At 32.3% G+C, this 27798-nt stretch overlaps 4 protein-coding genes across 6 annotated transcripts; 2 read left to right on the forward strand and 2 right to left on the reverse strand.

Annotated features, from left to right (window-relative positions):
• Window positions 1-3473: 3473 nt before the first annotated feature.
• Window positions 3474-19484, reverse strand: papi (tudor and KH domain containing protein papi). 3 transcript variants are annotated; one of them, XM_089705584.1, is made up of 13 exons: window positions 19374-19484; window positions 17178-17362; window positions 12596-12814; window positions 11246-11403; window positions 10620-10722; window positions 8855-9009; window positions 8156-8269; window positions 7481-7579; window positions 7066-7179; window positions 6365-6479; window positions 5800-5914; window positions 4233-4321; window positions 3474-3971 (listed from the first exon to the last, which is right to left on the reverse strand). In XM_089705584.1, the coding sequence occupies exons 2-13, from the start codon at window positions 17356-17358 to the stop codon at window positions 3691-3693; spliced, it is 1743 nt and encodes a 580-aa protein (XP_089561710.1). In that variant the 5' UTR covers window positions 17359-17362; window positions 19374-19484; the 3' UTR covers window positions 3474-3690. The 3 variants fall into 3 exon arrangements, with proteins under 3 accessions (XP_089561710.1, XP_089561708.1, XP_089561709.1); XM_089705582.1 differs by having other exon boundaries at window positions 10587-10722; XM_089705583.1 differs by having other exon boundaries at window positions 10587-10722; window positions 19364-19468.
• A 902-nt stretch (window positions 19485-20386) lies between these two features.
• LOC149481228 (uncharacterized) lies at window positions 20387-23392 on the forward strand. The gene is made up of 6 exons (XM_089705972.1): window positions 20387-20624; window positions 21603-21796; window positions 22066-22235; window positions 22419-22509; window positions 22655-22828; window positions 23246-23392. Exons 1-6 carry the CDS (start codon window positions 20603-20605, stop codon window positions 23390-23392), a joined length of 798 nt encoding a protein of 265 aa, XP_089562098.1. The 5' UTR covers window positions 20387-20602.
• Window positions 23393-23529: 137 nt separating this feature from the next.
• LOC149481229 (uncharacterized) lies at window positions 23530-24258 on the forward strand. The gene has a single exon (XM_089705855.1). It carries the CDS (start codon window positions 23622-23624, stop codon window positions 24159-24161), a length of 540 nt encoding a protein of 179 aa, XP_089561981.1. The 5' UTR covers window positions 23530-23621; the 3' UTR covers window positions 24162-24258.
• A 585-nt stretch (window positions 24259-24843) lies between these two features.
• Window positions 24844-27656, reverse strand: Ku80 (X-ray repair cross-complementing protein 5 Ku80). The gene is made up of 3 exons (XM_089705826.1): window positions 27282-27656; window positions 26718-26873; window positions 24844-26626 (listed from the first exon to the last, which is right to left on the reverse strand). The coding sequence occupies exons 1-3, from the start codon at window positions 27555-27557 to the stop codon at window positions 24974-24976; spliced, it is 2085 nt and encodes a 694-aa protein (XP_089561952.1). The 5' UTR covers window positions 27558-27656; the 3' UTR covers window positions 24844-24973.
• Window positions 27657-27798: the final 142 nt, after the last annotated feature.

The following is a 27798-nucleotide window of genomic DNA, read 5'->3' on the forward strand; positions in this document are numbered from 1 at the left end:
CAATTATGTCTTACGTCATTATTGTTATGCCTATTTTCCCATAAATTTTGTGGGTCGATGTTAATTATAACGGTTAATTGCCCAATTTCATTAATAGGTAGCTACAATAGGTTCTTTTTTGCAACGGAATTCACTAGTTCGTACTAAAAGCTTTCGTAAGCTTCACTGCGAAGTATTTAGTATACTTCTGAAAGCACGATGAATACAGATCCAGTTTAGTGCTTGTGAAAGTCTAAATATTGCTTGCTTTAGTAATACTCAGTAGGTAGGTATTAACTCGCAATTCACTTAGGGATTACTAGGTTTCTGTTTTACTGGAAAGTAGGTGGGTAAAGAAAGCAACTTAAAATCAACGTAATGAATAACCAAATGTCACATTGTTTTTAGTAGGTATACGTTCACAGAACTATATCGAGATTTGAGACTAAGAAAAAACTTTGTTCATTAAAATATACATTCAATGTCACATAGAACTTCACCTACTAACTTACTTCAACATAATGCAGTGAGTGTCCACTGCGAGCTTAAATAAAGATATTAAAATAATGATCTTTTGTATATTATGAAAATCGTCAACATCTGGCATTCGCCTATTAATAAACGTTTGTTGTACCTATGTTTAAGCGATTGCATGAAGTTCTATTTATACAGTACTTAGTTAAGTATAGCAAAATAATGTCTATTAGACTATTTCTGAAATGTTTTGACAATTATTGTATTACATAGTGTTTTAATTTTAGTTGATAACTTTCACGGATCGGCAGTCGAGCAGTTCAAATCTGCAGTAGAGAGCAGCAGCCACCGTAACGTCTTTGCGAAACAATTGTTTACGGAAACAAATGATTAGCCATCTCATGCTCATTTACAGTTACTTTCGTATTTCATGCTTGAATTTTTGGAAAGACTAAAAAATCAATCGGCTCGGCATTATTCAACTTTAAATGGCTTTTAGGTACTGTATCTATAAAAGTGCATTTGGTAGCTATGACGAATTTATTTGTATGTAAAAATTTAAATCTATACTAATATTACTAGCGGTCCGCCCCGGCTTCGCCCGTGGTACCTACATGTTTAAACTATCCTATCTCTCAAGTTGGATCGAACTGCACATGGTGTGCGAATTTTATTATAATCGGTTAAGTGGTTTAGGACAAATCCATTGAGGACAAACATTGTGACACGAGATTTATATATATATATATATATATATATATAGATAAAGCTGAAAAGTTTGTTTGTTTGAACGCGCTAATCTCAGGAACTACTGGTCCGATTTGAAAAATTCTTTCGGCTAAAGGCTTTATATCATCACGCTAAGACCAACAGGAGCAGAGCCACGCGGGTGAAACCGCGGGGCAAAGCTAGTTAAAAATATAAACTTTTAAGTAGAGAAAATTTCCACTCTCAATTCAGCCTGACACAAGATGAACTTGATACTTTATTGTGGTACTGTAGGACACTGAACACACAGTTATGTATGGTGTTTTATTTTTCCTATAATTTCCGTGTAAGTGTCTCGCTCAATTAATGTTTTTTTTTTCTATATGCGTTTAAAATAAACGAGGTACCTAATAGGAACTTGTATTTTTATTTCCTGCCACCATAAGATCGAGAGTTCGATCAATATTAATGTTATAAAGTAGAAAAAGGAGGACGAAATAATACAAAATAGTTTTTAAGAACTTATTTATTATGTCAAACACATAGAAAATATTCAACATAGACTATTCGAGTTTAAACATCTTAAAAACAATACTATATTTAAAAAGTTTTGTTTAAGTATCCTTATAATATTTTAAAAAGGCATTCGTATTTGCGTGTTCATTGCGTTTTTATTTACACAGTATAAGGGCACAGATATGTTTGATTTATAACAGAAAAATATTTTTTTGCAACACTGACGTGGAGATTGTATCAAAATTACGTATATTTTATTTGAAATTTTACTGTTTCGTATTTAAATAAGAATTACCAAAAATAAACCGATACTCTTTGTTTAAGAATTAAGAATTCATCTATTTGAAAAAAAAATGCGTCTGAAATTTTATAAGTATTTTTATGTACTCAGAGTATGCAAAACTATAACCTCCTTTGAGCTTAGTATACCAACAGTGGGACGCCTGTTATGTATAATTCGGGATCAAACATATTCAAAAATACTGTAATTGTACTTTAGTATTATGCTAAAGCATTTACAACCATTTACTTCAATATAAAACATACATTTTACAACGATAACATCAACAATACTACAAAAAAAAAGTTAGCAAATAAAACAAAGAAGGATAAATAACTACTTGTATCTAATATACAAATTGTTAGCACCATATTTGTTTAATTTTATTTTGATTTTTTACACATACCTTTACCTACTTTAATAGAAAAACAAAATGCTGTCGAACGTTACGACTACTTAACAGATAAAAAATAAAAATGACAGTAAAAAGGGCGCTAAACTAACAACTACAGACTATACATATAATCGGCAATCACAGATAAATTAGGACCTACGCTATTGTACACGACATAATATGCACGTATGTTTTTTTTTAATTATGTTATTTACAATTAACATGTCTAAGGTGGGTTAGTATTGAAAAAATATTTTTTTCACTGAATATGGCGATTAACACACGGTGCCGCGTCCCGCCGCGGTTGGCGGTGAAGCGGTTCTCAAGTTGCATTGGCTTCTATTAAATCCGTTGATACCAAACACACATACACCGCCCGACCGCGCGGTCGAACGGTCCGTTCCTCGTAGCGGTTCACTGCCAACCGCCGCGGTGCGCGGTGCCGTGTGTTAATCGCCTATATAAGTAGAAAGTACAAAATAAATAAGTTTTATTTTACGCAATATTCAGAAAATAGTAGAAAATGAAGCACCAGGTTTTGTGTTAAAGAAATAGAAAGTTAAATTACGCAACTATTATTATTTAAGTTTCACTATATTCGCACCATCTTATACAATAAGTTCTAAGTAATCAATGCAATTTCGTTACATTACAATAAATAAATAAATGTATCTTTTATATTTTGTACAAACACATTCACTTTCATGTTGCGAATGGTTTTTCTTCAACATTTTTACTTATTTTTCAAAAATCTTTTTCTTATTCCTGGTAGAAATAGGAAACCATATCTTTCAGAGTTACCCTTACGATTGCATCAGATCATTTAATATGACATTTAAATATTATTTTAGTAAATTAGTGTGCGTTTTTTCTAAGTGTACGAGTCTGCACTAGACTTCTTAAATACCTCTACCAGTCTTCTATTCTTTCTGGTTTAGTTAAAAATGACGCCATTTAAAATAAATACCTCGCCTTTTACAGAAGTATCTTTTTTAACGGTTGGTTAAATACTATAGTTTCTTATAAGAGCTAATCACATTATTTGTATAAAAGGCATTCTCATAGCCTCACAAATATACATAAGTTTTATAAAATTGAATTTTACAGATCTTTGTTTATTTATGTAAAACAATATAAAAAAGTACTTGCGCATTTCACTGGATATTCACAATTATTTTAAAAGTACCAGAATAAAATGCGTGATTTCGTGATTAGATTTATTTAAAGTAACTCGAAATCATAATGGAACGTAATGCAATAGATTTGTCATTACCCCGTAAACAAAAATCAACAATTTTTTCTGGTACTTTGAAACAAAAATACTATATTTAAATTAATTCTACTTTTCGTGTCTCCCAAGCGCGTCCAAATTACTGTGATGCGAGTCAATTCTATTCATGTTCGCTTTAAATTCATCTCTCAAGTCTTTGCTCAAAGTCGGCGAATTAGGTAATTCCTTGTCGACATTCTGTCGTTCCGACGCGATAAAGTCGTGTGACCCGTTCACGTGCGGTCGTTCCGATATTTTTGTCGTGTCGTAGGAAAGATCGAAATTCGACACAGATTTCACTTTGTCGGCTGCTTCTAACCCCGCTGACATCGATATTGATGTTGGATTGTCTGTTAATGAACAAAAAAAATTATTTTGAAAAAAAAAAATTAAAAAGTAACAGCTTAACAAAAGTTAGTTTATATTCATTTTATTGGAAAAATATTGTTTTTTTCTCACCAAAGAAGAAATCAACTCAAAAGATATTTTTTGTGATTGAGATTTCTGGCGAAAGTCCAAAGTCGTTCTAGTTATTTGGGAGATTCGATAACAAACAGAAAAATAACAAAATGAATAAAGGATACTCATATATTTATAAGTAAATAATTTACCTTTAAGATTATCAGGCGTTATTGGTGTTTTGTCATCTTTGTGGTCTTTGGGCATGGACATAGCTCGCGGACTTAGCATACCTAAAACCCTGCATAAAATAAAACACTTGTAATAATCCTCAAACTCAATGAAATGAGCGTAAATAATTTCTGAGATAAGCTGGCATAAACTACTATTAGTTTATGTACAATATTTATTATTTTACGATTATAAAACACAATATTATGAAGTCACATATTTTTATATTTAACAATCATTTATTTCAGAAAAAAAGATGTTAGTATCCAACAAAAGTATCGCCAATAGGGAATATGCATAAAATTTGAAATGGCCTAAAATATTTTTTTCTCGAATACTTATTATCGTATTATTATAATGAAAAGGATTTTTTTTATTTACTTATTATTTAAACCCCTAAAATAATATTCAAAAAGTACAAAATAAGGGAGCGAAATTCAAACTTCCAAAACGCGCCACAATTGGTCGAACGAAATGTGACGTCATCTGATACGACATTGTGGGTGTCTTCCGATATGCACTGCGACCACTGTAAGGTGTGACGTCAATTCAGTATACTGTGAAGCCGTTCCTTTATAGCCAGTTATACTGGTTACGATTTAAAACGGAACGCAATCCAGTATACTGTCAGCCGCATTTTTTGACGCAGCATTCAAATGAGTGTATTAAAGTTTTCTAGAACATAAAAATAAACTGTTTTGGAGTACTGTCCAATTAAAAATATTTTAATTAATATTAATTGTAAATTGAATTTATAATATAATAAAAGTAAGTACTTTTTTATAAAAAAGAATAAAAAAGAACTTTCAGCTCGTATTGAACATTTTCAACACGGTCTAATAAAGTTAATTTTTGCAATTCTTCCATTGTTTTATTTATTAATCCAAACTAATTACAGAACTTTAAAATTTTCTGATTAAACTGTAGCTTTGTTTATAAGACGTTAGGCACTCGAGTGGTTTTGACTTTTGACTGATCATATTACTTGCTCTGTGGACTGATCACGTGATCAAAGTACTGCGAGTACCTTACCTCGAAAACGCCAGTGCTCACAGTAGAATATGGCGGCGATTAATGACGTCATAAATTTCCCTAGGGTACTGCGGCAGTATACTGGCAGTCCATAACGGAACGAATTTTACTACAGTGATAGCACTGTGCAGTGGTTGCAGTGCATATCGGAAGACACCCTGTATTCATCACTCCACAGTAAACACTAAGGTGAACACCCACTGGACGTGTCATGTGACGTCACGCAAAGCGCGCGCAAAATGAACTGCTTAAATTTTTTAAGTTTTAAATTTCATTTTTAAAAATATCTAGAGTATTTTGAGTCCCATTTATATTTTTTCTACGTTATAAAATAGTAAACTATTAATTTAAGACAAAAAATAAAAACATGAATATTCCCCATTGTGCTATTTGTTTATTTTCAGTTCTCTTTTCTTTTGATGTGTTCAAAACCATTCATTCATTTAAACTTCAAACTACCCGCAAAAAACCACTCACATTATAATCTCTTATAATATCTAGAATACATAATAATACCTAGAATTAGAAAGATCTCCAAACGGCGTGTTATGATGTGGCGTGTTGGCCGGTGATGTACTTGCTACAGCCCAACCTTCTGCTAACAATGTCTCACCAATGTCTATAGAACCTTCTGGAATTTTACAGAACATGTTCATTAATAATAATTTGAAGGTGGTGTAGCATCAAGCAAATAGTAATTATTTTATAAAAAAAATCAAGTTTTACAATATTAATTTGTTACTTAATAAAGTAATTATTAATTATTATCCATTATAAATAATTTAGTGTTAAAAATATACTTCAAGGAAAATGTTGAATGAATGAATGAATGAATGAAAATTCTTTATTGCTTAGAAATAAATAAATACAAAATGAATGAAATGAAATGTTATCAATTGTTAAACAGTATAAAAAACAAAAATGATTTTGAAGGACATAAGCCATAACTAAATATGTAATAATAATAAAAAACCTGATAAAGGAGTTTTACTTATTCATTGAATACAAGAAAAATTCAGCAGTAAAAATCTTATTTTCACAATAACGTTTTCAAATAAATAAATAAATACACATATATTACCATCAGTAACATCATACAACTTGATGCCGGGTATCTCCTTGTCCATATCGCCTCTCATAGACGCAGTTCGCTTGTAAGTACACGTTTTGGACATCAGCGGCTTCCATCTTGCGACCTGTTTGGTAATTATTTATAATAAGATATTTTGGTGTATAATTTATAAGATTTTCAAATTCGGTGTCTTAATTAAAATATTGTAATGTATTTCTAAATTAGGGCTTATTATTATACCAAGAAATTAATATGACCTATTTCTACCCTTTCTTTAGTCATCATCTCCTTATTCCATTTCATACCAGTAAACATACATAGTATGTCTTATACACAATGACGTATCAAAAAGACGAAAAGGTTATACACAAATAATATTCTATTTTAAAAGATCAACAGCCGTGTATACGCCGCGCTCTTTCACTCTTACATATCACTGATTACATCTCACTCGCTCACCTACACAAGACGGGCAATTACCTGACTTTCACAAAAAAAAGACGGGTTGCACTCCGGGAGTGCCGGCAGAAGTGAAAACTTGATTATTAACGTTGAGCATGTTTGATATTTTGGAACGGTATCCGTCTTACGCTTTTTCGATCAGGTCACGTGTCCTGACACGAGTTTAAGATTTTATACCCATTACAGAAAAAGTGCTCAACGCCGCTAAAGAAGTTTTCACTTCAAAAACTATAACTTTAAAAACATACCTGTGTAAGTTCTTCAAATCGTTCAACAGCTTGTGGGTGCCATTTGGGCCACTGTCCCGGTAAAGGCTCTTCAGCTGAAGCCGGCTTCACACCCGCTAGGAAACACTCCATCGCCTAGTAAATGGGTAATTTTTTGTAAAAAAAAATATGTCAAAGTATAATGATCCATATTCAATTAGAAATAAAGGGGTGGCGTTTTGTATAGTTGAATTTTGAATTAACATAATATCTGTTTCTCGATTAGATATAACAATTTGTTTCGATAATTAAGCTAACATTTATAAGTACAATTATTTACAGTTAACAAGTAATTCGACAGCGGAGTAGGGTTTTATAGCCAATAACGAGAATTATATATACCAAGTATTCAAGGACTCAGTGCATATATTTTTCTAAAACATCTATTTGTACGAACCTGGAATCTCAATCGTAGCAGGTCAGCTCTCAGTTCGCACAGCTCGTGAGTTGCAACGTATTCGCTGTCGCCGTAGTCTAAGTAGAATACGTCAGCTACCTAAAATTTTAGTACGATTTTATAGATTTTAATTATTGTCCAAATATTCCAGTCCATTATGATCCAAATATCATATTTCAAATTCTGAATGAAAGTATATGTTTGAACTATAACAATAAATCATTTTTATGTTGACTTGCCTTTACTTATATAGAAATAAAATATAGGCCTCTGTTAATGATATAAAATAAAAAAATCCATTAAATTCATTCATTATTTCTATCTTTAACATTGTTCATTCACTAAAGATCAGCATAACAGCATAGCACGACTCAAGTTACTTTGAACTTGTCTTTATATCTAGAACACATATTTTATATTCGTTACTAGTTTTCCGCCCGCGGCTTCGCCCGCGTTTTCAGAAAAAACCCCGCATAGTTCCCTTCCCGTGGGATTTCCGGGATAAAACCTATCCTATCTCTCAAGTTGGATCGAACTGCACATGGTGTGCGAATTTTATTATAATCGGTTAAGTGGTTTAGGAGTCCATTGAGGACAAACATTGTGACGCGAGATTTATATATATTAAGATTTACCAATAATTCATCATTCCTTCATTCATCATTCCCAACTCACCTGTTGGGTAGCATCAAACTCGTTCGGTCTCAGATCGTCGATGCGAGCGCGGTACCAACGACCGTCATGGCGGAAGACAGCCGCTACCACTTGACCGACGGAAACCGATTTTAACTAGAAAAGGAATAAAATAATCTAATGATCTGTCTTATTGAAGTGAAAACTTCTTTAGCGGCGTTGAGCACTTTTTCTGTAATGGGTATAAAATCTTAAACTCGCGTCAGGACACGTGACCTGATCGAAAAAGCGTAAGACGGATACCATTCCAAAATATTAAACATGCTCAACGTTAATAATCAAGTTTTCACTTCTGCCGGCACTCCCGCAGTGCAACCCGTCTTTTTTTTCTTAATGATATGTATGAAAATGTGATTAGTCAAAAGTTAATGTTTAAAATCCAATCTTTTGAAATATATCGCACATTCGTAAATTGGCGCCAAAAGTGCGTTATACATATATATTTTTTTCTCTCAAAATATAAACAATGCAAAAAAAATGAAACGAGAACGAAGAATACGATAGTTCAGACAAGAGTTATTCTTAATTTAAAATGCATTAAAAAAAATACTTATGCACTATGAAAGTAGGTATGTATATTTAATATTTTAATATACCTTACATTCAAATTGTAAAATTTTCATAAAGTTGTTTTTAACAAAATCTTTTATCTATGCAAAATAAACAAACTTGAATACTCACAGCATGTGCACTACGATTATCCTTGTTATTATAATAATCCGTCATGTGCGCAACTAATTCGTCTAGTTGGGCAACTTGTGGGCCAACAAATTGCACCCAGAATCGCGATGGTGACGACACCGCTGATACGTATACTTCGATAGATGAGCTAGTGTCTGTAATAAGATATATTGTTTGTAAAATATAAATAAATATTTTAGTAGGTAATATTTTTGTGTATGTGTGGGTGATTTTGAATTACATGACTGTTAGCAGACGGTGTATGAATTTTTGGTAATACATTATATTATTGTATGTGTGTCTATGGGCATACTGTGTGCGTATTTATGACATGTATGAATATAATTTAGTCGTTTTGAAACGGATGAAGAATTTAACTACTTTTATATTCTAATTAACGAATTCTGTATAGAAATTGTAAAAGTATATTGTTTTTTTTTTATTATGCATATGTGGTACAATTATTGCTAGTGTATTGTGTGTATGATTTTCATTACTCATTTAGTATCACTGTACTTTCTGTAGTAAAAAACTATTAAAGATTAAGAATAGGTGGTATTGTGTAAAATGTATAGATAATAAAAAAATACTATGCTATAAAACATTATCCCTTATTAAAGTGAAACTTTTATTACATCGTCTCAAACTTTTTGGTCTGTGTAGCGCATGTCGCGTGACGGTCGGCTGCCGAGTAGGTATAAAGCAGTGTTCGGAACCGTACGATAAAGTTTCACTTTTACCGTGGTTTCATAAAACCACACAACATTTTTATAATCTACATATAACCCCTAATAAACATAACACAATATACATAACATTGTAACACCAAATTACCCTGTACCTCAAAATTCAAACACAAAATCTAAAACTAAACTAAAACATGCAAAAATAAACACACAACTAACAAATTACCACCAAACAAACAAAAAATAATTAAAAAAATACCTTTAAATAATTTTCTGCTATTCTATTTAAGTGGAGTATAATGAGACACGAACTAGATGCAATAAAAAAAACTTGTTAAATGTTCATGAAGTAACATTTTTAATAAAAAATAATAATAATTGGCATTTTCGTCAAGAATTTTTTTTGGATTTCGCATAATATTTAACTTAATACAGTACTTAAAAATGGTCATAAATATAAATCCTTTGCCTCATTTCTGTAAAATTATGCGTGTAAAAATGAGGTCAGCGCGCAGGCAGAGACGCAGCCAAGGGGCCCATACTTCGATAAAATCTTTAAAAAAAATCGAACTGGCCACAAAAATAAGCAAAACTGGCCACTACATCTGTCAACCTACAAAAAAAAAGCTTGAAACATCTTCATCGGCCCGCCTTACGCACATAGCACACGATAGCGAGATGAATAAAAAAAAGTAGTACTGGCCACTATACCTGGCAATCTACAAAAAAAAAACCATCTTCCCGCCACACATAAATGCTCACCCGTGCGCTTATATCGTAAGCGCTTGCCACCGCTATGCTAAGCCACCGGTATGCTAAGTGACAACTCAATGCGAGATTCAAAAAAAATAAAAAAGTAGAAGTGGCCATTATATCTGGCAGTCTAAAAAAAAAGTAAAAAAAAATTCGAACTAGACACTAATAAAAAAGGAAAACTGGCCTCTAAAAAACGTAAAACTGGCCACTACTTCTGGCAGCCTACAAAAAAAGCTAGAAAAAAAACCATTTCCATCTTCCCGCTTCACAAAACACACAAGCATGCTCACCCGTGCGCTTGTATCGCACGCGCTTGGCGTCACCTGTGTCCGTGGCGGTGGGCGCGGGCGAAGCCGCCGGTATGCTGATCGGGAGGCGCGGGCGCTTCGCCTGTTCGACTTCACGACGGCATTTCTCTTGGGCGACCTGGGAATTTTTTGATATTTTTTTTTCGTGAAATTTATCTTTTTCGATATTCGAGGATTGATTGATATTAAAGAAGTATAAAAACATAATTTAGTTTCATTATTTGGTTTATGATTAGATAAATGTGTAGATATATATGTAGTAAAAAAACTATCATTTGAAATTTCTTTCAACTAGAGGTTTATTTAATCTTTAGCAACATATTAATCTTCACGCTAAATTATTTAAACAATGCTTTAATCATTAATGTATAAATCAGAATTTTCACGGCTTAGCATAAACATAAATTAGTTTGAATCTTGGAAAATTTCATATTAGTTATTTTATTCAAATTATCTAGGTAGGTACATATTTATTTCAGCCATTATTGCCATATACCTAACTTCATATTTTTTGAGGATTAACCAACCAAAATCTAATAAAATGAACATATTCTAAAACTCAAAAATTATTACCCAACACAATCCGCAAAAAAATCCAACTTCTACAATCTACCCACAGTAAATTATAAAAAAAAACTCACACAATTGTCAATAAGTTTCTTCGCTTGTTCGATCTGCTCCTTTGTCCCCCGGAAGGTGATTCTTTTCAGCTCGTTATTGTTACCACCGCCTGAACTCTCGACCTTGACTCTCGCGCCGCTTAGGTGACTTATATCGTTTATGTTTTCACCGCCTGTGCCTGCAAATTATTTAGATTCAAACTCAAACTCAAACATTTATTTATTCAATTAGACTTCTTATAGAAGCACTTTTGAAACGTCATTACATATTTTTAACATTTACCACCGATTCGGAAAGCAGTATCTACGGAGAAGAACTGGCAAGAAACTCCATAGTTGCTCTTTTAAATCTTGTCAGTTTTACAATTTAATTTTACAAAATACATATTATGTAACATCATCTTCTTATATATAAAAATGAATCGCAAAATGTTTTGGTAAGCGCATAACTCGAGAACGGCTGAACCGATTTCGATAATTCTTTTTTTATTATATTCCTTGAAGTACGAGGATGGTTCTTATGTAGAGAAAACGTAAATATTATGTACCACGGGCGAAGCCGGGGCGGACCGCTAGTATATTATAATAACATGCCAAAGAACTGTCCTGTGGTTTTTACGCGACAACCCTCCATGGGTTTTTATCGTCCATATATTCCTGAATACTGTAGCACAGACTGTAGTACGCTCTCTGAACTAGTACATTTTTTATGTGATAAATTAATTGATTTTTATATTTACTGTATAGTTCGATTCAAACTTAATGGCGGTTCGGAAGTTAGGTGCAGGTGCGAGTGCGGGATGCGACAGCTCCCTTAACGTTCCGCTAATACCTAAAATTGTTTTCTGCTCATCGGATCGTACGATGTTCCGAGCCGCCATTAAGTTTGAATCGTACTATAACTGGGGAAGTTTAAATGTGTGCCAAATAGATTGTGTAGGTATGTGGATATGTGTGTTATAACTTGTTTGAAATTTAGTCTTAATAGTGTGGATTTTATCTACATATGGCATGTTTTTCAAAGTATTATCATTCCTGAAAGGATATGAAAATTTTCTTAAAAGAATTATTTTTAATAGTGATTTAATATACATATGGCATGTTTTACAAAGTATTATCATTCCTGGAATATGCAAATTAGAAGGGATATGAAAATTTTCTTAAAATAATTATTTGTAGCCTTTCTTACCTTACTTTTTATGGTCAAAAGTTACAATAACTTACTATGTTTATTGATGTATGCTTTTTTCATAAATATTATATTTTAATGAAATAAGTATGTAGGTAATTATTTTCTTCGTCTTCATTTAACCACATTGTTGTATTAAATAATTACAAAAGGGTTTGATTTACTATATAAATAAAACTTACCAATAATTCGTCCAACCGACCACCCAGGTACCTCCATAAAGTCTTCCACTATAGTAGGCTGCTGTTTAATAAAGTCATGTACCATTGTCTCGGCAAGTTGGGTTGCGTTTGTCCGTCCTCTGATTATACACACATCATACTCTTTGTCCGTAAACTTCTTGAAATGTATTAGAGCACCAGATTTTTTTTCGATTTCTTTTATGTTTGAACCATTTCTACCTGAAAATATTTAAGCAGGTTTGTTGTGTAATATAATTCGGTAGAATATGATAATTTTGGATATGCAAGGCAAAAGACGAGGATTACAATCCCGCCGTATGATCAAATATTTTCTATTGTTTAAAAATTTGGATTTATAGAGCATTTGAATGCAATAAAACCCAAATATCAAGTTCAATAATAAAGTAGTTAAATTTACTTTTGTATATTGGCAAATATTCTTAGTAAAAACAATATGACAATTGGCAGTAACTCAGTAAGTAATATTATATTTAACTTTAGATGACCTCAAATGTAAGAAACAGAATCTGCAAAAACAAGGTCTGTTGATTTTGTAAATTATACTTCAAAAAGAGTGGATAACTTAACATTTCCATTTTTAGCCTTAAGATTTATTAGAATACTAGCTTTCCGCCCGCGGCTTCGCCCGCGCAGTCAAAGAAAAACCCGCATAGTTCCCGTTCCCGTGGGATTTCCGGGATTGCGTCATTTTCCCGGGATAAAAAGTAGCCTATGTCCTTTCTCGGGTATCAAAATATCTCCATACGAAATTTCATGAAAATTGGTTCAGTAGTTTAGGCGTGATTGAGTAACAGACAGACAGACAGAGTTACTTTCGCATTTATAATATTAGTATGGATTTAGCATTCCATAAGGCTAAACTTTAACATTTTCTTTATTATATTACTCATATTTTATTTTATATAATAACTAGCATCTATTTCTTTTTATTCAATATCCTTATTTCACAAACATCCCATTTTCATTTTCAAATATGCAGTAGTAGGAAGTAATAACAGTAACATTTGCTTGTACAAAATGATGTACAGTTATACCAAGGATTATCAGCAGCAAGCTTAAGAGATCAGTCATCACAGACTACACAATGATAACTAGACATCGGATTATATGCACTAACAAAATGCCAAAATATGCATGCAAATATGCACTAAAAAAGGCCGAAATATGCACTAAAAACGACTGATATGCCTAAAATATGCACAATACAAAATCAAAAAACCTTTATTATTCTTATATATTTAATTCAAAGATTGTACAAAAACAGTGAAATTTTCTTGAAATTAAGTATAGTTTTTGTGCCAATATACAATTAAGCATTTTTACCAAATTTTCGAGCGCAAATTTGTGACGTTTATCACCCGCGAGCCCAGTGTTGCCACTTTAGACTTTTCCGGGCTAAATCTAGCCCTTTTTTGGAATTCAACCCGTGTTTTAAGTTTTTAGCCCCAAAAGGGTAATCTAGCCCTATTTTTAATGGCTCATAATTTACTTAAAATGGAGCCCATTTTGTAATTTTTTGCCATTTTACCATGCCAAAATAGGGTTTTTTTACTCGCTGAGCGTTCTGATTGGCTAATAAAGGTTAGTCGACCAATCAAAACTCCCGCTACTTAACGAAATATGCACGATTGGGGAAAAAGGCTAAAATATGCACTAACGCCGTAATTGGAGAGTTTTATGCATTTGCATATGCAAATATGCAAATGCATATAATCCGATGTCTAATGATAACAGTTAAGCGCGCTCTACATTCTCAAGAGAATCTCGCGAGAACGCGAGAAACATGCGAGAAACGTGAATGTGGAAGCGATTTCTCGAGTTCTCGCGTTGTTCTCCAGCTTTTCTCCACTTTTTGTCGGTTTTTTGGCGCGAGACAAAGGAGCGCGAGAACGTGAGAACAGGCGAGAACGTGTATCGACTCCACACTCGCATGTTTCTCAGACTCTCAGTAGCGCGCGCGCTGCCGACTTGAACGGAAGTAATTAGTAATTGTGTACCTTATGGCGTCAATATGAGCGTACACTTTATTCAATAAATATTCAAAATCCACCGAAGACATTCGAGTAAACTTTTTAAATTCATTTGATGGTTCGATGAATACTTGTCATCCACCATCTTCTTTTTCGCCACTTCTTTTTAATAACTTTTTTCTCTTTAGCATACGCATAATTATAATATGCGAATGCGCATAACAATAAACTTGTCGCAGCGGTTACTTCTGCGTCCATCGTCATCGAACGCGAGAACTGTAGTGAGAACTTTGTGAGAGTGTGTACCCAAAGAAGTTCTCACTACAGTTCTCGCAGAGAATCTCCGGAGATTTTCGCGTGAATGTCTCGCGTGAATGTGGAGCGCCCTACAAATTTACAACATAAACTTCCTCAGTATTATTCATGAATTTACGCTAAACTGAGTTATCTGTATTTTGAATTTTTGACACCTCTCAAGGACTTATATAAATATAAATGAGACTATGTATGCAATAGTCCAGGAGGAATCGGCGCATGAGTACCGAAAACTATTCCACCTCAATTTTTTTACGTGATCCTCTTCAAATTGCCCTACTGATGATATAAATGCATGTTGCCATGGGGCAACCCGGTGCCATATTGTTTAAACCGAAATTGTTTAAACAATTGCAAGGAATTGTTATTTTTCAACCGGACAAATTTTTTTTATATTTTTTATCGAAATACCAATAAAAAAGGTCCAATTACTTTTCACGATAAAGTTAATATTTTCAAAGATATGAATTTTTTAAGGTTTGAAAAATCTCAAATTTGGGTACTTTCGACCCATGAAAAATATATTTAAAAAAAAAATAATATATAAGTAATATTTTTTTTTCAATTCTCTATACAATAGTTAATAATATTGTTAATAGAGATTTAAGAAAATTTCATTGTTTATATCTGTTTTTTAATTGTTAACTTCGCGCGCTCACAAGTACGCGCCGCTTACCTTTAAGTATCGCCGTCTCTCTCTTACTCATGCGCTGCATCGGCCTCTCTGTGTCTTGAATCATTATTTATCATTTATCTTAAAAACTATCAACTTTATCAAGATTTCTAAAGAGAGCAATCTTATTAATAATTAAATTGTCTACAATTTGTTTCTTATATATTTTTTTCTGAAATCAATTTTTTTAAAGTTATTTAAGCATAAATTGAAACATGTAATTAAAATTACTTTTTTGTCAGTTTATATTACTTTTTTGTTATTGAAACAGCAAGTAAGGTAAAAGACCCAGTTATTGACACTGGCCTAGTTGTTTGACACTCGCAATTTGATTTTAATTAAAAGAATGAAATGTTCTCAAAAAACCAAAGATCTTAAAATTTTTAATTCAAAAATTATATTTATTAATTTATTAGAATTGATTTGTTTTTTTTTTAACTAAAATAAAATTTAAAGTGTCAATAACTAGGTCTTTTACCTTATTAATTACATTGAATAACTTCTTCAAACGAAAGTTATAGATGGAGAAGTATGAAATAATAAAACAAGATTTAAAAATAAGTATTTATTTATTATCAATATTATTTTTATATATTATATTCTTACAGTCTTCTGAATCACAACCACATAGAAGTATGCAACTTATATTATTTGTGAGCGCGCGAAGTTAACAATTAAAAAACAGATATAAACAATGAAATTTTCTTAAATCTCTATTAACAATATTATTAACTATTGTATAGAGAATTGAAAAAAAAATATTACTTATATATTATTTTTTTTTTAAATATATTTTTCATGGGTCGAAAGTACCCAAATTTGAGATTTTTCAAACCTTAAAAAATTCATATCTTTGAAAATATTAACTTTATCGTGAAAAGTAATTGGACCTTTTTTATTGGTATTTCGATAAAAAATATAAAAAAAATTTGTCCGGTTGAAAAATAACAATTCCTTGCAATTGTTTAAACAATTTCGGTTTAAACAATATGGCACCGGGTTGCCCCATGGCAACATGCATTTATATCATCAGTAGGGCAATTTGAAGAGGATCACGTAAAAAAATTGAGGTGGAATAGTTTTCGGTACTCATGCGCCGATTCCTCCTGGACTACAATACAAATTATGATTAAACTGACATAATAATAAATGTTTGTTTGAAAAATAAATGAATGAGCTCATTTTCTATTATGTTTCGTAACTGACCAGAAGATAAATATTATATACATGTACAGAGCTTTACAATTCTAGAAGTAAAAATATGCAAATTTAATCAGCTGTGACTAGCTTTCAAACTCAATGACAATCATCATATTCATGACTTGTATATAATATTATTTTTGAGATGACGTAACCAGAAAAAATCTTTGCCATTTGTGGTAATATCTACTAAGTTGTAGTTTTTTTTAGTTAATTTTTAGAATTATAACTCAATGCCATGCTTTATTACTTTTCTTAATTAGTTTATTATCATTATTGTGATAGTAAAGTGAATGTTTACTCAAATAAATTTAATAAACTTTATTGTTTTTTTTTTATAAATTAATTCACTTATTTCCATGATAAAAAATCTAGATTAGAAAAATTTAAAAAGTCAGCTTACCAATCAACGCAGGCACAATACTTTTAGGCACATGCACTTCAATCACATTCACTCTTGATGTTTTCACAGATTTATCATTTTCCTCATCCTTCTTGAACACATAGTAGACAACAAATGCTGTTACAGTGATTATGGAGAAACCAAGTGCTACTGGTAGTACCAATTTAGTGTTAAAAGGCATGTTGCTGTAAAAAAGATTATCTTAATAAATTATGATATTATGTTATTTTTATTTATATATTGTAACTTGGCAACTATTTCTAAATATCTTATTTGGGCATCTAATCTTTATTGTATCTTTAAAATTGCACATTGTGTGAAAAAATTCAAATACATAGGTATATTACTACTACAACTAATGTACTAACAATGATGGTTAATTTTAATAGTGCTTATCTTGAACGAATTTTTCTAACGTAAGATATATCTTACTTGAGAATAAGTTAACAAGAGAACAAGGAGACTGTGGTGGGCTAACCAACTCATACATTAATTTTGTAAAATCCAATATATCAAAACAAAGTTAACCAACATTTGTTTTTTCTCTAATTACTTTTTCATATAAATTTAATCAAGATTCATACAAATATACTGATAAATCCATTTTTAAAATGTTTTAAAACAACAAACAAGCTCTTGGTATTTCTTTAGAAATTTGCGGCACGAATTAAGGGGGGGGAGGGGAGGGAAAGGGAGGGGGGAGGTAAGGGGAGACCCCCTATAAAGTGGGGGGGTGAGGAAACCCCTCCTTCTATTTTTTTTTAATTTTTTTTGAGATTATATTTATACTAGCTTACCGCCCGCGGCTTCGCCCGCTTTGACTTAAACCTAATAAATTATATACTAAAACCTTCCTCTTGAATCACTCTATCTATTAAAAAAAACCGCATCAAAATCCGTTGCGTAGTTTGAAAGATTTAAGCATACAAAGGGAGTAGGGACATAGGGATAGAGAAAGTGACTTTGTTTTATACTATGTAGTGATGTAGTTAGAAATATAACGAAGATAATGGGCTTTCTTGACTGCTCCGGCGCTGCAGAACGTGGCGCTTGCCCCCGTGTACCTCGTTGCAGGCAGGAGTCTTCACTCACCTTCGTAGCTTCGGCTTTTTGGTCGCCTTTGGCGACCAGCCTCAGCCACTCCGGCTCGCTTGGCTCTGCCTGCTCCTCAGCACACGCGGGCGCCACGCTCCTCCGCGCCTCCGACTTTTTTAATACACTCTAGTGTATGACAGACAAGTACCACGTGGAATCGGGGTGGACAGATTCGGTTCTGTGATTAACAATTTGTGTGCAATATACATACAATAAAAACATTTTTTTTTAAATAATTATTTATTCAAATCTTGTATACATGTTTGATACAATTTACAATGGCAATGAATGGATCCATTTAATTTTTTTCCACCCATCGTCTCCACATATTCTATAATATTATCACCGAAGTTTGCTGGGTGGTTATAGTTATCTTTTTTAAAAAATCTTTTTACAACATGCCACTGGGACTCAAATGGGTCAGAGGCAACAAATGGGTTGTCTGGGTCTGAGTGATTAACTTTTTTATGAACATACCCATATTGCCCCAAACAATCATATGCTCGCCAATAACCCGTATGAATTGTCCCCTCAGCAACATGCTTTTGAATGAACTATGGTTTTTAATATGTACATTAAGACATATGTTATCTCTTTCAAACACAATTCTTGTAGTTTTGTCAATGTAACTCAAACAATTTTGAACATAATCTCAAAAATTAAAAAAAAGATTTCTCTGTAATTACACGTTTCGGCACGAAAAGCCGCTAATGTATGTTTCGGGGCATCAATATCGATCGATAAAATTAAAATCGCGCCGAAATTCGTGCCGCACGTTTCTAAAGTCAACCCAAGCTCTTTTGTGTTATGGGTCCAAAGTTTCACTCAAATCACAACTTTTCCTTGACCTAATAAAAGCCGTTATTTTTATACCTTTAAACAAAACTTATTATTAAATATATTAATCACAATTAAATGTAGCAGTACATTCATGAAAGTGATACAATATCTATTAGCAGCTATGACATAATGATGAAAGAAAAGTTACTTCATAGGTAATCTGATACTAGGTAAGTACGATAGAAATTTTAATTTATAGCACTTAATCGTTATTATAGAGGATTTTTAGGAATTCTTATATATTACCTGACCTGTACTTACTTAGATCGTTACTTTTTATATCCAAACAATGTATTTATCTGTTATTTCGTATCGTATATAAACTCGTGCGAAGAATTCGAACGAATATTTATATCCAATTTGACACATGTCACATACCATTCAATGTCACATCACGGCTATGTCAATAACTTTTGATATATGTGTCGTTCCACGCATGTAGAATTAAGGTAAAATTTCGAAGCAAATCTAAATCAATCTAAAATATTTAGTTAAAAATATTTTTATAAGTATTAGTGATTTAATATGATATTTAGAAGTATTAGTGATTCAATATTTTATGCAAGAAACAAATAAAGGATTCAATAATAAATTAAATAAAAGCACAAAGGGTGGCCTTATCACTATGCAGTGATGTCTGCCAGGCAACCACTGTAATTGGATGATTTGGATGTTTGTGTGTTAAAAATTAAAAATCCATCTATCTAAATAATATGACGCCGACGCGGATGCTTCTCTCATAATCTATGTACGTTTGATGCTAATGGATCATGAACTGTGATCATGTATGTATAACTTTGAGACATTTGTCATTTTTGAGTTTTTTTCAACACACGTAACATTTTTAATGAAACAATTTGTTACAGAATAAAATATACAAAGGTAAAATGAAATTAAAATAATTTCCTGGCCTTAAATGATAAAAAATTTGACTCGACTACTAAGCTATCATGGTATCAGTCACTTCATCATGTGTTTATAATGTATCTAATAAAATTAATACCATATAAGGATTAGTCCTTTGAGACCGAAAGTTGTGATGAATGACTGAGGTTATTCATATAATGAAAGAGGAATCTATAAGTTCATCATTATAACATATTAATTTCTAAAAACACGTACCTATATAGCGTATAAACGTATTATTGCTACTGCTTCTAACTACCGTCACTTACACGTTATGTGAGCAGTGAGTGTAAACCTCAGAGGAATTCCTCTGAGGTGTAAACACTTTTTACACGGAAGGTGTTCGAGAAGAGGGAGTTAATATTTATTTTGAAATTGCATCTCTGCGAAGAAACTTACTAAATACAATTGGACCTCAAAGGCTACTACTGAAACTAATACGAAAGCTGAAACAGACAAGTTTAAACTAAGATCTCGATACTAAAAAAAACAGCACTGATTTAACGCATTTTTTCATTCCAGGCATCCAGTTTACTTATATTTTGAAAACAAAATTTTGCCTCCAATAATTGATCTTGTTAAACATGGCCTGGGATTTAACATTAGGTTTGGTCTTTACCTCATTTATGTTAAGTATTTTAACCTTGGAAGTTTTTCTTACAATTTCATGTCATACAAAAGTTATGAAGCTTTGTATTCGTAAACGAGCTTCAGTCACCACACTGCATGCACTAGGCGGGATAATTATTTTATTTTAAAATTTCAATGACATTTAACTAGTTTTAGAATAATTCATTAGAGAAATACTAAAAGCTCAGACTAGAATGTAGGTTGAAAATTTACAGACACTTTTTTAAATTAAATAGGTATTTCGGTAAACGCAGTTAAATGACTTAGTTCATTATGAAGTAATGCTAACTAACATTTTGAATAGTTGCTATATACTATCACTAAATGCTAATAATATTTCGGGATGTTGCTTGACTATCTAATAATAACTAATCACCATAAAAAAAGATTAAAATACTAAATAGATAACTACTACGTTAGACCTTACCCCAGCTGAGGAAGTAAGTATTTCAGTTAGGTACTTATATTTGTATGTGTTCTTTATCATTAAAGTATTCAAACAAATCCAAAATCGTATTCACCCTGCATAACAACGAGCGTGCGGATCGTAATGGTGGTTGTATCATATTTTTTTATTGTCTCCACATTTCTACAAGCACGAAAGCTATTGCCAGTCCGCCCATCGGATTGACTGTCGCGTGTAGAGCAAAATGTTGCGTCCATACAAACGACGTTATTTACACCCTAATAATATGCAAGAAGCCTTTCATGGGGGTAATGTATTAAGTTTATAGGGTTAAATGTTTGGAGTATGTAATTATGAGTTAATCGATATTTTCTAAATTAGGTTGGGTTAGTTACAGTCACATTTTCTAATCTGCCAAGATTTTTTTTTAAATCGGTAATGATAGTAATAAATTGTGGTTGAATGTATAAGAAAATGGTAAACCTATTCAATAAAGTAAAAATAATCATATTTATTAATTAACTTACTCATAAATTCTTGATAAACAGATTTCGAATACGTTGTAACGAAAAAGGCACCACCTCGGATGTGCTTTGGTACTACTCTTGATCGGGAAGTTCTTCCAACAAAAGGACCAAATTTAAGTCCGTTTATGAGAAGAAACGCGGGTGAAGTTCGACAGAATTTAGGTCCGGGATCTTATGAGAATGACCGTGATGCGTTCTACGATCTTACTCACAGGGTATAAAAATTAATGCATTTTAATTATATTATGCAAAATATTTCTTGCTCGTTTTTCACTGATAAATCACTCTACTTAATATTATTATCTCAATGATAACGTTAAGTCCATAATTATAATCGATAGAACTTAAGAGCGCATATAGAAATGTACTAAAACTTGATGCGCAAACTTCCTCCACCATGCTACTTTTTGGCCAAGAAGTTTGCCGGGCGCTATACCTACAGTAATGTTAGCTCATGTAAATACGTTTGTTTGTATGATTGCAGATTTACAGCAAACTATACTACGGACCAAAATCACCCCGTTGGGTCGTTAAACACGAATACCAACCGCCGCCTAAAGAACCGACCCCCGAAAAGCCAATACCGAAAAATTGTGCTCCATTTAATTCCACATCGAAGAGAAAAGGACTATTTAAGGCGAATGATTATCCTGCGTATGTGAAAATAGTACCTACTTAATATTAATTTAATGTAGTAGAAAAACTTTTCACACAAACTAGTTAAGTTTAGAACTTGAACGTAGTTTAGAATTTTTTACAGTGAGATTATAATATTTTGTCTTAAAGGTATACCTATAAAAGTATACATAGGTAATGTTTGACTTTTTTAAATTTTAGAGCCTGTGATTACTTACCAATATACAAGAAAAAGGAAATGAAATTTGCATACAGCTTTTCAGGAAAGAAAGTTTTGAAATGTGCTGTTGAGGTACATTATACTTTCCACTTTTATTAGATAAGATATAGTTATGTAATAAAATCGGGGAGTGAAAACATCCGAGGAAAACATAAATACATAGTCATTTAGATTTTTAATTTTTATTTATTTATTTTAATCGCTCGTTGTGTCACAGATAAAATGCGTTCCATATAACTTGGATGCATGTGGAGTCTGCGGCTGTTCGTGTTCTGCTCAAGGAGATTATTGGCAATTTGAAAATAGGATATTTCTCTGCAGAAAACACTATACGAGATTATTTAAACATTGTCTTTCCAAATTTCAAGGAGCTAAACTAGCTGAATTTAAGGTAATTTTAAGAAGTATTAAGTGACTATCTACAATTAATATTAAAATAATATTTCATCGCACAGCGAGCTCAAAGCTGCTTGTGCCCATCATAATTACTGTTTCTTCAACATCAAATTATTTATAAGTCATAAGTCTAGAAATTAAAGATTTTGAACCGATTTTAAACGCAATTTATTAGTATTCCTGTGACCACACTCTCTGCAAAGTGTGCGAAACGTCGGGGTATTGGGTAATAATATAATGAATAAATCGCGTTTAAAATCCGTTAAAATCTTTAATTTCTAAAAGAAATATGTGGGTCTCATAATATCATTATCAAGATACTTTCGAAACGAATCTTATAGTAAAGGGAGAATTTAATGTTTAATATAAATAATATGGTATAAAATATTAAATAATATAATTTATGTTTTAGTCCATACGAGATTGTTTCTTCGCACACGCACACAATAGCTGCAAAGCTGCACTAAAAATTATGACTGTTGAAGAGATTGAGAAGAAACTTAGAAAAGAAGCTTATTTAGACTTATATTTTCCACAACGTCGTTATTGTAACAATTAGATTTCAATATTTTTTGGAGATTTACTTAATATAGTTTAAAATAATAAAACAAAATCTGAAATATAAATAATATTGTTTAATTTTCCACAACCTTTATTCGTTGTTATATTTATTTTGACTGGCAACATTCTAATCATCAATCATCTGACTTCTGATTATCACGGCCAGTGCTATTTATTTACAGTTTTATTTTATCTGATTGAGAATTTTGTGAAAACAAACAGCTAACATGAAATTAGATTCCAATAATAAGATGATAAGTGGTGATGGTGGTACCGAGACCCCAGAAGAAGTAGTGGACCCACGACAAAATGCCGAAGATTTAATTGACGAGATATTGGCCGAATTTACCGAGTCTCGTTCACCTGATGGAAGATATGGCAGTAGTATTCCAGAGAATTTGCTGAATATGATGCAATCCCCACGAACTTTAGGCAATGCGTTTAACATAATTCAGCCTCCTCAAACGCGAACACCTGCGAATTCCTTTTCCGAAAGTACATCTATTGAAGATATTGACCCTTCTTCGGACCTTGGTACATCGATACGAAACAAGTGTATGGAACTTGAAGAGATCTTACAGAGTTTGAAATCGCGACTTAATCATGTTGTTCTCGACGAAAATATTGTAATAAGCCCTCAAGCTAATTCTTTGGAGGCACAGCTTGAACATGATCTTGATACTGATTGCCAGGAAGATCTTTCCCTGCAGGAGTTCCTTGAAATCTTACATTCCCAAAACAAAGTAACAAACAGTGGTGTTCAATAACTTTTACTGATATATTTTAAGCCTGAATGAATTTACTATGTGCAAACTTAAATTAGAAAATAATTATATTATGGAATTCAATAAATCCTCACAATTATGTATATCTTTTATTGAAAATAAATGTATTTTTTTTGTTATCTAAGAATGATCAGGTATATTGTTTCAAGACAATGATTAGACTAAAATTAAAAAATGAGTCAGGAAATTCAAAATACATACATAGTAGTCTTATACCCTTATAATTACTAATCAAATGATTTATCACATAGGATATGTTGATGATGTACATAACCAAATTTTTATTATGTACTAGCGGTCTGCCCCGGCATCGTCCGTGGTACATATTTACGTTTTCTCTACATAAGAACCATCCTCGTACTTCAAGGAATATAATAAAAAAAGAATTATCGAAATCGGTCCACCCGTTCACACGTGATGCCGTGACAACGCGAAACGGGTTTCATTTTTATATATAACTAGCGGTCTGCCCCGGCTTCGCCCGTGGTACATGTTTACGTTTTCTCTACATAAGAACCATCCTCGTACTTCAAGAAATGTAATAAAAAAAGAATTATCGAAATCGGTTCAGCCCTTCTCGAGTTATGCGCTTACCAACACATTTTGCGATTCATTTTTATATATAAGAAGATATAGATGAAAAAATATGTTAAAGAAAATAGCATTTATAAAACATTAATTTTATTGGAACAATTTTTGTCAACAATGGTGAAATAATAAAACGAAACATACTAATAAATATCACAAACTTTAATACAAAAATAACAATCGTTATAGACAAAATAAAAACAGATCTACATCCCTTCAAACATATCATTTACTTCTGTACTAATACTGACTTCGGTAAGCGTTGGCATGGTTTCCATCTCATATAACTGACTGTCTTCATCGGCATTTTCAAAAGTACTTTTATCATTTTCTTCTTTCAAAATGAAATCAACTTTACGGTCACTAAACATATTCAGAATATTATTCTTTTTCCGATCATGAAGTTCCATTTTAAACTCTCTCAGCCAGTGATTATAGAATGAAGGATCCGATTTAACACATTCTGTTCTGTAATATAGCATCGCTTTGAAGGCAATATCATAATTACCATCAAAGTTGCTAAATATCATATTTTCTATGGCTTCACCCATTTCTTTGTAGAGTTCCTGTAAAGGTTTACCTTCAGTTTTCAAAGTGTTGAAATCATCTATAGGATCAATTGTTCCAACCCTATAAACTTTGTTTGGTTTATTGAAGACATCCAAGTTTATTTTTGGCATATCATCCATATCTTCATTATTATCAGATTTTGCAACATTTTCAATATCCATTTCAGGAACAGTTTGCTTCTTCCTCGTTTTTACTTCAACTTTTTTCAACTCAAATAAATTTTTAAGTTTTTCTAATGGATCTCTTGATCTTTTCTCAATTAATGGTGGCACTTTGAATAACATCATAATATCATCTCTAGGTGGGGGTAACGGTTTGCCTGTATTCATTGCTCTGAACGCAATGCAATCAAGTACATATTGTGCTGAAGGGCTTACACATTCTGCAATAGGAAATGCTTCAGTGTCATCAAATTCCTCTTCATCATAAGCATTAGTCAAATCCATTGCTCTAATTAGTTCTTTGAAAGCATCAACTTGTTCATCTGTTGTAGCAAACTTCTTCAAATTGAGTGGTGGGAAAGATATGCTTTTTATATCTTCCTTGAAACAGATCCCAACCATAGACAAACATATAAAGTTGGGATCTATAACAGGCATTAGAGCATACATTTTGGGTGCATTACCATTATTGTACACCCTTCTCACAATACCCACTAGTTTTAACTCATGGAGACACTCAGCAAGACACCTGATGGCATATTGAGCTTTCTTATCATTTTTCTGACCAAAAACGTATGATAAACCATCTCCATTTAAGCATTGCCATGTTATGTTACTTTCTTGGGTAAAGCCATATACTGCAAGTGACTTGCCACCTGATTCATATAGCATACTTTTATCACATTCAGAGAAAGGTATAATTTCTTGGCCATAACAGTAACCTTTGATTACTTCAGAATGCTCTACTACACTTTGGTTCTCTGAATTGACAAATATTTTATTTTTCATTATACCCTCTGTTGTACTGGCTGTATTTGTTACTGGATCTTTGACACTTGCTAGCCAATGCTTAACGACAGGTTCGTCTTTTAGCCTAATATATGCTGATACAGGTATCTTGATATTTGGACCGATACTAAGATCTACATTCCAAGGAGTTGGGTTTACAACTTTCTTCTTATGGAACAATAAATATTTCATAATGAAATCGAAAGTTGTGGTAGTACCATTAGTTCCTTCAACTAGTTCTCTTGCGAACTCCAGATCTTCATTTTTATTGTTGTCTGAATAAATATCTGGACCAAAAACATCAATTTCCAATCCTGATTCATTGAAACCAGCCAAGACCTGAAACAGATTTATATATATATATCATTGCAAAGGACGGAATTACTAAAAGACTTTTTTTTATATTTGTATTTTGTTCTAATTTCTATACCTTCTCTACATGTTCTCTGTCAACATATGAAGCAGCTTCAAAGTTTGTCATCAAAATAATTTTTTTATTCATTATTTTGACACCACTCACTTCATTCATATAGTGATTGGCTGCCACTATAATTGCATCAAACCAATTACCCTTAGCTTTTGTCGGCTGAAATTAAACATTGTTTGTCAATTAACCACAGTTTATGCTTTGATAAATTAAACCTTATTAAGCATTATATATCTAGGAAATATTCTTATTGGAATTATTGTGGATTAGTCTCAGTGATCTATACTAATATTACAAAGAGGAAAGGTTTGTAATTATGTAATTATGTGTGTATGTATGTATGTATGGTTTTCACACATAAACTACTGGACCGATTTTGATGAAATTTGGCACAGACAATCTTTAGACTTAGAAAGAACATAGGCTACCTTTTATTGCGAAATATGTACCACGGGCGAAGCCGGGGCGGACCGCTAGTTATACTTATAAAATATAATACTCTATCAATTAAGACACACTGAACATTATTAAAGGGTAAAAATATATATAAATGAAACAATATTATACCTGATCTGGAAGACTTCGTATCATTTGCCAAGTTGGTGTTTGAAGTTCAGAAAATACTTCTATGTATTTAAAATCACCGGTACTTTTCTTAGATCCTAACAAAATAATACCAAGGTAATTTTTTCCTTGACTAATTATTTTACGTTCAATAATACGAGCAGTGCATTCCCTTGCACTTTCAAAAAAACTCTTTTCGCCTTTTCCCTCCGTTTTCGAAACATTTCTGCCGATGTCCAGGATAATTAATGTTCCTTGATCTATTTTTGTAGGTGCCATATCATGAATTTAAACTTTTTATCGTAATTTGTACTATTTACTATTGATACAATTTTAAAACCGATCGCTATTCAGTATTCACAACAAAGACAAGTTTTGATTTCAATTTTCAAAGTTTGTTGATATCACGTCATTGTTTGTGAGTGATATTTTTGACATTGACATTTGACGGCAGTCGGCATGTATGCTGATTGATGGTGCATTTACACATTCGTGCGAATAACGAGGCGATAATAATAAA

The sequence above is a fragment of the Colias philodice genome, chromosome 17 (assembly GCF_061535455.1).
Source record: "Colias philodice isolate Cphi_HAF_F1 chromosome 17, ilColPhil1 Martin Lab GWU primary, whole genome shotgun sequence".
In the NCBI taxonomy this organism is placed as follows: domain Eukaryota; kingdom Metazoa; phylum Arthropoda; class Insecta; order Lepidoptera; family Pieridae; genus Colias; species Colias philodice.